The 9374-nt window shown below is 63.5% G+C and overlaps 1 protein-coding gene across 1 annotated transcript; it reads right to left on the reverse strand.

Annotated features, from left to right (window-relative positions):
- Nucleotides 1–1399: 1399 nt before the first annotated feature.
- Nucleotides 1400–9374, reverse strand: ARPC1B (actin related protein 2/3 complex subunit 1B). Its single transcript, XM_075718313.1, has 10 exons — nucleotides 9347–9374; nucleotides 6386–6459; nucleotides 5495–5599; nucleotides 4679–4901; nucleotides 4000–4107; nucleotides 3437–3643; nucleotides 3104–3179; nucleotides 2824–3020; nucleotides 1934–2024; nucleotides 1400–1455 (listed from the first exon to the last, which is right to left on the reverse strand). The coding sequence occupies exons 2-10, from the start codon at nucleotides 6447–6449 to the stop codon at nucleotides 1417–1419; spliced, it is 1110 nt and encodes a 369-aa protein (XP_075574428.1). The 5' UTR covers nucleotides 6450–6459; nucleotides 9347–9374; the 3' UTR covers nucleotides 1400–1416.

The raw sequence follows: 9374 nt of genomic DNA on the forward strand, positions 1-9374 counted from the left end.
GGGGGGAGAAAGATGGGCTTGTTCACATGGGGCAGGATGGGTCACGCGTAGAAAGGGGTGGAAAAAATCTTTTCCCGGTAGAACACATTGCTAGCTAACCTCTAGACCAGAACCGGAATGTCACCGTCCCTCTCTGCCAGCGAGCGCTCTCCTCCCGGGCCATGGTGGACGTGAGGTCTGCTTTGAGGGGCACCAGCAGGATGGGCTTCAACCTGAGCTGTCACAGAGAGCTCTGATCCTGGGAGGGGTAACCGTGTCGCTCCGCACAGGTTCCTTTTCCTTTTGGTGATAAACGTAGGATTTCCTTTGCGGAGACGCCCGGTTTAAGGCCGGAGGTGGGGCTGGGCATCGTGCCTGCCCGGGTACTGACGGTTCTTCTGCCTTTGCCCAGGCCCGTACCAACCGCTTCATCGTGAGTTCATACCCGGTATGAAATGTGTGACCCTGCCTGTTGTTTACCACGTGCAGTTAAACCCTGCTCTGAAACATAGAAAGATTTATCTGCTTTCTTACAGGTTCTTCAAAGGCTCCTCGGCACTCCTGGCAGCAGCTTTGTCCTCCCGGCGTGGCTGTGAGATGGGACTGCCCGTACCCCGAGTTAGAGACGAGGAAGGTGGAAATCGGAGATGCTCTGGTCAAAATTGCCTGGCAGCCTGCGCTAACGGGCTGGAAAGGGGCAGGAGTGGTTTGGCAGCCCACGGTTTCCAAGCCAGCTCCCCGGGCATGGGATCGCACACCTGATGGGACTCAACCAGTGTCCAGGAGGAGCTCGGTGCCGGGAGCAATGTGGGAAACCTGCGCTCCCTTGCCACCTCCATCCTCTCCCCTACCTTTTCTCTAACACCAATCCTGTTTTGAAACCGTGCTGAAGCAGGGAACGGGGAGGTGATGTTCCCCTTATCCCCACGGTCCCGATTCATCCTCAGAGCCGGCAGCAGAAAGGATGTGACGGCCCGTGGCGAGATGCAGCGCAGCGGCTGTGATGTGCTCTAATCACAGAACCATAGAATCATTTAGGTTGGAAAAGACCTTTAAGATCATCCAGTCCAACCATTAACCTAATCACGCATGCGTTCGCGTTGAACTTGTTTAAAAAAAAAAAAAGGGGGATTTATACTGGAAAATCCTTATTTTATTTTTGGATTTCTTTAAGCAATGTATGACCAGCATCAGGTAGGTTGGTAACAAAAATAGTAAAAAAAAAAAAAAAAAAAAAAAAAAAAATTGTTTTCCTTGTGTGAGAGCAGCCGCCGGGGCTGGCTGGCAGGTGGGGAAGCGTGCTGGTGGCATGGTGGCCGCTGGTGGCACGGTGGCCGGTGGCCGGCTCGCGTGGCACGGGGGTCGCGGGGGAAAGCAGGCAGGCGCGGCAGAGCAGGGGCAGGTCGGCAGCCGGGACGCCCTTCCCGGCTGGCTCCTTCATTTGATCTTGAGATCCTTCAGCGCCGACTCCAGGCTCTAAAATGAAACCGGAGATCGTTCGTCATCAGTTTTTTGCTTTCCAAGGCGACTGGGGGTGGTTGGGGAGGTAATGGGGGGGCACAGATGGGGGGGAGCTGTCCCCTGGGGTGCCAACCCATCCCCGTGGGGAGGAGATCCCAACTTCGGATGCTTTTGGCTCATTTTTTTCAAGCCGTGTGGGCAAAGCCGAAGCCAGGAGAGGGTGCTGGATCCCCGTGCAATGCTGGTGTCAACCCCCCCCTCCGATGGTGAGCCATGAAAGTGCCACCCAGGGGTGTCCCCTACCCAGCCCTGGGTTAAAGGAGATCCCACCCAGGACTGTGGGACCCCCGTGGGCAGGGTGGGCCCCCCCACCACAGCAAAGAGCTGCGCAGCAGCGGGCTGGGGGGGATTGCAATTAGAGCTGTGCCTAATGAGGGTTCAACGCTGGGTGCTCCTGGCCTGGGGGGACCGAGGCACTGCGGGGCCGCCTCACCTTGACGTCCCAGATGCTCATGCCGCCGTCCATCCCCGTGGTGCAGAACTGCGAGCAGTTGGCCTTCCCACCCGCCAGCACCGAGATCTGGCTGCGGGGCGCAAAGAGGTGGCAGGGAGTCAGCCCCAGGCCCCTGCCGAGCCCTCGGGACTGCCCGGTCGTCGGTGGGTAAGAGTGGGGCCGGACCCCTTTGTCTCCCCCACCCATGGCAGGGATGCTCCAGGGATGCTCGGGGGTTGTCCCAGCTCCTGGGGCTGGACCCCTCCATCTCCCCCCCGCCCCATGTGCAGGGATGCCCAGGGATACCTAAGGATGCTCCAAGAATGCCCAGGGATGCTCCAGGGTTGCCCCAGCTCCCAGGGCTGGACCCTCCCATCTCCCCCACCCATGTGCGGGGATACCCAGGGATGCTCCGGGGTTGTCCCAGCTCCTGGGGCTGGACCGCTCCATCTCCCCCACCCATGTGCAGGGATGCCGAAGGATGCTCCAAGAATGCCCAAGGATGCTCTGGGGTTGTCCCAGCTCCTGGGGCTGGACCACTCCATCTCCCCCACCCACGTGCAGGGATGCCCAGGGATACCCAAGAATGCCCAAGGATGCTCCAAGAATGCCCAGGGATGCCCAAGGATGCTCCGGGGATATCCAGGGATGCTCTAGGGATGCTCCAGGGTTGTCCCAGCTCCTGGGGCTGGACCACTCCATCTCCCCCACCCATGTGTAGGGATGCTCTGGGGATACCTAGGGATGCCCAAGGGTGTTCCAAAAATGCCCAGGGATGCTCCGGGCTGTCCCGGCTTCCAGACAGTGACACAGCCAAGGGATGCTCGGGGCCCAGCACCCCCAAGCAGCCCCCGAGGTGGCCCAGCCGAGCCTGTCCCCCCAGTACCCACCTGATGCTGTTCTTGTGCAGGGTGTCCAGCGTGGCGTTGGTGGTGTCCGAGCTCGCTTTCTTGTCCAGGTTCTGGAAGCGCTCGCGGGCGGTGAGGCCGCGCTGGGAGCTCTGCTTGGGGACGTCCAGCTTCCCCCCAAAGGTCAGCGTGCCCTGGCTCTCCTCGTAGGTGAACAGCATCGGGTAGCAGTCGTGGCCCTGGGGAACCAGGCAGCCCTGCTCAGCACCCTCCTGCCGGCTCCCACCGCGGCGCCCGCCCCGCGTCCCCAGCCCGGACTCACCGCAGCCACCAAGCTGTTTTCGGTGATGAAGGTGACGGCCAGGAGGGGCAGGGTCTCGGTGCACAAGGAGGTGACGCTACGAGGGAGGGCTGGGCGTTAGCAGGGAGCCAGGCTTCAGCCTTGTCGCTGAGACCAGCACAGCTCATGACAGAGGTGGAAGCCACAAAAAAGCAAGGAGAGGACACCTGGCCATCTCCGCCCAGGTCTGCTCGGCCCTTCACCCCCACCCCAACCCAGATACCTCCATCCCTGGATCGGTTTTGGGGTCAACCACCCCCCTGCCACCCACAGCACGGCCACCCCGAGCCCCCTCCGCTCCCCAGCCCTGCTTACGCCATCTTCTTGTTGGCATCGGCGAGGCAGAGGGTGCTGTCGTGGCTCACCCAGGCCACGCGGGTGCCGCTGGCCGAGAAGCAGATGCTGTGCACCCACCCGCAGCTGCTGCTCGACTCGAACATCAGCTCCCCAAAGGGCATCTTGGAGCCCCACGGCGTGGGGCTGGGCCGCTCCTCCACCTCCTTGATGTAGGCTGAGAAGATCCTGGGTGCGGGAGAGAGCCCTGCCATGTGTCCCCGGACACAGCACCGGAGCTGCCTCCATCCCTGCTCCCTTGTGTGCCTCAGTTTCCCTGCCAGAGCCTGTGGGGTGCCCCGCTGGGTGCTGTAACGCTGGAATGGTCCCTGGGGTCCCTCTCAGCCTCCCCTATCTGCCCTGCACCCACCCCGTCCCCGGCTCCCAGCAGCACCCGGAGGGGCAAAGCCTGCCCCACGGGCAAGCCCGGGCGCTGGGCTGCCCCACACACCTCTGTGCTGTGCCAGGGTGGGACCCCAACCCCTCCTTGGGGGGGTCCCCCCACCTCAGGCCCCCCCCGGTCGCCCACCTCCCCTGCTCCTCACCGGCACTTGAAGTCACAGGAGCCGGCAGCCAGGAGGACGTTGTTGGGGTGCCAGTCGAGGCTGAGCACCGTCGAGCGGATGGGCTTCTTGATGTGCTTGCAAACCCACCTGTGGGGAGAGGGGCTGGTGTCAGTGGGGGAGCATCACCACCCCTGGGAACTCCCCCCCGGGCTTTTGGAGGGCTGGCTGAGGGTGGTCGGGGTTACAAGCACCCCAGGAGCTGCACTGGGGGACCAGCCAGGGCATGGGGACAGCATGTCCCGTCCCCAGCAGCAGGGTTTTGGAGCACCTCCCTTCACCTCCCCAGCTGTCTCCTCTTCCACCGCCTCCTCTGGCTCCTCTCTGTCTCCCCTGTCTCCTCCTGTCTCACCTCCAACTCCTCCAGTCTCCTATCTCCCAGTCCATGTCCCTTCCACCTCCCCTCCATCCATCTCTCAGCCATCCATCCATCCATCCATCCACCCATCCATCTCCCCATTCATCCATCCATCCATCTCCCCATCCATCCATCTCTCCGTCTCTCCTCCATCCATCTCCCCATCCATCCATCCACCCATCCATCCATGAATCCATCCACCCATCCATCCATCTCCCCATCCACCTATCCATGTCTCCATCCATCTCTCCATCCATCCATCTCCCCCAGGACAGGCCCAGTGAGGCCGTGGCTGAGCCTCACCAGTCATTCTCCTGCTCAAAGTAGCAGATGGAGATGAGCCGGGAGCCGCTGCCCACAGCAAACTTGTTCTCCTTGGGGGACCACTTGACGCAGCGGGCGGCCCGGTTGATCCGCAGGATGACCAGGGTGGGTTTCCAGACATTGCCCTTCAGGGTCCAGACGTAGGCATTGCGGTCGGTCCCGCATGTCACCAGCCGGTTGCTCTCAGGGGCCCAGTCGATGCCTGGAAGGCAGAGGGGTTGATGGTGGCCCAGGGAGCCATGGGGATGGGGATGGGTCACTCAGGGCTGGAGGCTATTTGAAGGCAGAGCTGTTTTGGGTGGTCTTGCTCCAGAATCCCTCTTTTCCCTACTCCCACATCCATCCCAAATCATCCCACCCCACCCAGCCCCATTCCTTCCACCCCATCCCGTTCCATCTCACCCCATCTCTTTCATCTGTCCATCCCTTCCCATCCGTCCATCTCTCCCTCCCACCCCATCCTACCCCACCCATCTCATCCCACCTCATCCCTCCCCACCCCATCCCTCTCCACCTCTCCCTCCCACCCCATCCTACCCCACCCATCTCATCCCACCTCATCCCTCCCCACCCCATCCCTCTCCACCTCTCCCATCCCATCCATTCCACCCCTGGGTGCCTTCTGACGTGCTGGATCGGGGCCAGGAGAGGTCAACGCAACCCACTCCCTCTCCTCCACCCACTGCTCAACCCCCATCCAGAAGCTGCCGGTGGCACCAAGCGGGGCCGGGACCATCTCCGGGGCATGGCCACCCACCAGCCGCGTCCCCGTCCCCTCCGTCAGCCGGGACTCACCTGTCACCTGCCCATTGTGCTCCTTCAGCTCGTGGACTTTGCTCCACTTGGCCCCGTCCTTGTGGTAGATGTGGACCTCGTGGTTGTTGGGGCAGAGGGCGATCTCTGCGGGGCGAGAGCAGCCGGGGCAAAGCCCTCCCCTGGGTGCTGGGCTCTGCGGAGGCGGGGAGCGGGGCCGGCCAGCATCGACCGGCCCCTTCCCGTGCTCCAGGCTTGGTGGGGCATGGTGAGACCCCACTGAGCCCCATCTGCATGGTGGGGTCCCACCAAGCCCCCCCGCCTTCCCCCAAGCTGGCCCTGCTCCTCCAAATAGTCCCTACGGGGAAGGGAGGAGCATCCCCAACCCAGCAGCCCAGCGTCCCCTTCCCCAGCGCGTGGTCCTGCGGGGCTGGTGGGATGGGGCGAGGTGGGATGGGACAAGATGGGACGAGATAGGATGGGATGGCTGCGGGTGCTCAGCTCCTGTCCGGCTCCATCCTGCCCAGCACCCCAGCCTTAGCAGAGAAAGCCCTTTTTGTTCTCTCCCACATCCCCCGTGCGTGGCCGGGAAATGCCATCGGCCGTGAATCACCCGGCTCCACTCTCCTCTCCTCTGCAGTGCTTCACCCGTCCCTCCCCGTGCCGGCGGCCGCGGTCGGGGCCGGACGCTGTGCTGGCAGCCCCTGCACCAGGCTCCGTCCCGGCAGCGGGACCAGGGGGATGCAGGAGGACATGTGCTGTCCCAGCCCCAAAATCTGTCTGTGGCAGGACCTGCTTCCCCAAACCCAGCCCCGACCCAGCTCTGCCCCATCCGGGGGGGGCACTGCGCACTGAGGGGATGTTCAGCCGGGACAGTTGGTGCTTCGGGCCGTCCCTGGGGATTTGGGGATGGGGCGCTCCGGCTGTACTTACGGGTCTGGTCCTTGTTCCAGGCGTGGCAGCTGATGGGCTCCAGCAGGAAGCTGTGGTAGGCCATGGCTCACGGGCTGGGGACAAGGTGAGACCCCCACGGCCGTCAGGAGATGCTGCTCCGGCCATGGGGACAAGCCTCCAGCGGGACCCCCCACTCCCAGCCCCACCGAGCGTTCCTTCCCGCTGGGATCAGCCCCATGTTGCAGCCCACCACATCCCCCTCTGCCAGGGAAGGATATCCCTGGGGATTCCCAATCCCCTGAGGATTTCCAAGCTCAGAGTCTTGCCCAAGCAAGGGGGAAGGGTGCCCCAGCGGGTCCAGCTTCGGGGGGGGCGAGGGAGGGTCTGGGTGGAGCTGGAGGAGACGTTCCCCATGCTGCTGCCCCGTGGCTGGGCACCCCACACTGAGTGTCCCGTGGCTGGGTCCAGATGGGTGCCCACAGCCAGATGCCCACGGCTGGGTGCCCCATGGCCGGGCACCCCATAGTTGGGTGCCACGTGGGTGTCCCATAGCCAGATGGAAAGCAGGGACCACTTCCAGGGACTTCCAAACCACACCGTCATCCTGCCCCGGATGGCTGGAGCCCGGCGGGCAGGAGCCAGTGGGGTACACGGGGACCCTGGTGCCAGCACCGCCAGCCCCACACGCGTCCCAGGGATCCCACCCTGGGCAGCACCTCCTCCCTCCGGCTGTTCCCACCAGCCCAGCGGGGCCGGATCTGCTAGCTCCTTCCCCACCTCTCATTTATGAAGAGCCAAAGCCCCATGGAGGCATCTCCATCCCATCCCATCCCGTCCCATCCCGTCCCGTCCCGTCCCGTCCCGTCCCGTCCCATCCCATCCCATCCCATCCCACGTGTGCTCAGCCCCGGCAAGCCGGTGACTAATCCCTTCCCTTGGCTGAGCTCCCACTGCTCCCGCCAGCACCCACCGACCGCTCCGGTGCTGCAGGACAGAGCAGCTTCCTGCAAGCCCACTCCGGGTGCCGTGGACCGGGAAGTGCTTGGAGCAGCGGTGCAGCTCCCCGGCCGAGGTAATGCACGGATGTAGGGAAACACCTCGCCAGGGCGTGACGGATGGGGATTACTCACAGCTTGCCTCTCGGCTATTTTCAGAACTCCCTGAATGCTGCCCATTTTCTTTGGCAGCTAAAAACGGTACAAGGGAAGGAAAAAAGTCCCTCCTAGCAAACCTCTGCCTCCAGGCTGGTGAAAAGAATATCCGTGGAGCTCCATCACCTGCCTTTCACACACGGAGAAATCCCAATGCCGATGCACGGCACAACCCCTGCTGTTACACACCCCACGGCCGAGCCCCTGCCGAAACACCCGTCCCCGCCGGCCCAGGACACGGGCACGGCTGCGCGGGCAGCTGCCCGAGCCCAGCCCCGCCGCTGCTGCCAGGATGCAGCATGGGGTGACCCGCGGGAGGGTACGAAGCCACTGCCACCGCATGCCTCTGCCCCGAGCCCTGCAGCCGGAGCTGCACCACGAGTGCCGAACAAAATCACCGGCGAGCAGGGATGCTGCTGTTGGTGTAGCAAAAGGCGAGGAGCAAAAAAGCACGTGAAGCGGCCACCCGGCTGAAACGGCTCCTGGGGAGGAGGGATGGGCGGCAGGACATGTCATGGTGCTTTCCAGCTTCAACGTTTGTTAAGAAAACGGCGACACTTTTTTTTTTTTTTTTCAGGTGGTTTGGATGCTCAGAGGCCCGGACCCTCCTCCCCGGGGGTCTTGCTGTTCACCCATTTACTGCCAGCCCCCAAAGGGAGAGGCTCGGCCGCCGCGCCGGGGAGCGGAAGCCATCCTCCAGCCGCTGTGGCAAGCAGCGAGGGCTGCTCACGCTCCGATCACTCCCCGCAGCAGTTTGCGTTTCATTTCCCCAGCAGCTGGGTTACAGCCCGTTCCCTGCTGATGCTCCGTGGGCCGAGCCGTGCTCCCGCCCCGGGGGGAGCCGTGGGGTGACCCACGGGGAGCTGGGCAGCCCCTTCCCCAGCAGGGAAGGGCATCGGAGGGGCCGTGGCTATCCCCCTGCTCAACACGGAGCCTCTCGAGGGAGGAAAAAAGGCATTTTCAGATGGCCAGGCAGGGCGGGATTGGGACCCAAGGCAGCTCCATTATCTCCCCAGCCAGCCCCGAGGCGCCGAGCAGTTCGGAAACATCCTTGGAGGAGATAACCAAACCTTGGCAGGAGCCGAGCGCTGGGGGCTCCTCCCGCTCTGGGGGAGGAAGCCATGCACCGGAGGAGCTGTATTTTTGGTTTTGCCGAGGCTGGTGGGGCGGCGGGAGGTGCGTTTGCACCCGCCGGCACAGGGACACAGTGAACGGTCCCACCGGAAGCCACAGGACCCTGTGAAGCTGTCCCCGGCCACCATGGTGGCCCGGTCCTCCCGCACTGCCGAGACCCCCGGCACCAACCCCCGGGACCCCCTCTGCTCCCCGCGGCGGCTGCAGGCTCTCGCCCCACCGTGCTCCTGCCAGCCAGGCCAGGGACACCCGTCCTCCGTCCCCAGTGTTGGTGTGGGTACCCCAGGAGCCAGCCGGGCCCTGGGGGAACCCCGCTGCCCCAGGGCAGACGAAGGGCAGCTCTGACCCTCCTCTTCCTCACGCTGGGTGAAGCTGGAGGCAGCTGACACCCGAGGAGGAGAGGACAGATTGCAGGCAGCTCTGGCTCTGCCGGCACCAACACCCTGCAGCTGCCGGGCCTCCGGCAAGAGAGTAAAACTCAAACTTGCTGCCAAAGCTGGGAAGAAAAAAAAAAAAAAAAAAGAAAAGAAAAGAAAAAAAAAAAGCCAGAAATGCAGCGAAAGCAAAACCTACAAGCGGCGAGGTGTTGCCTGCACCCCCTCGGACCCCAAAGCAGCCCCAGTCCCTCCCTCCCCTCGAGAGGTGATGGCCACAGCCCCCACGGGACAGACCCAGCTCCTCGCCGGGGTGGCAGAGCTGCCTCCCCGCTCCTTACCTTGCTGGGCAGCGCAGGCAGGGCGGGC

Source organism: Pelecanus crispus, chromosome 11, assembly GCF_030463565.1.
Source record: "Pelecanus crispus isolate bPelCri1 chromosome 11, bPelCri1.pri, whole genome shotgun sequence".
Classification (NCBI taxonomy): Eukaryota; Metazoa; Chordata; class Aves; order Pelecaniformes; family Pelecanidae; genus Pelecanus; species Pelecanus crispus.

Bases quoted from the DNA above. Each gene is read 5' to 3' on its own strand.
- ARPC1B (XM_075718313.1), bottom strand. From the start codon at position 6,449: ATGGCCTACCACAGCTTCCTGCTGGAGCCCATCAGCTGCCACGCCTGG. The intron at 3,644-3,999 runs GTGAGGAGCAGG...TCCCGCACCCAG, and splicing joins TCCTGTGACTTCAAGTGCCG to GATCTTCTCAGCCTACATCA. The intron at 3,021-3,103 runs GTGAGTCCGGGC...CTGGTTCCCCAG, and splicing joins AAAACAGCTTGGTGGCTGCG to GGCCACGACTGCTACCCGAT.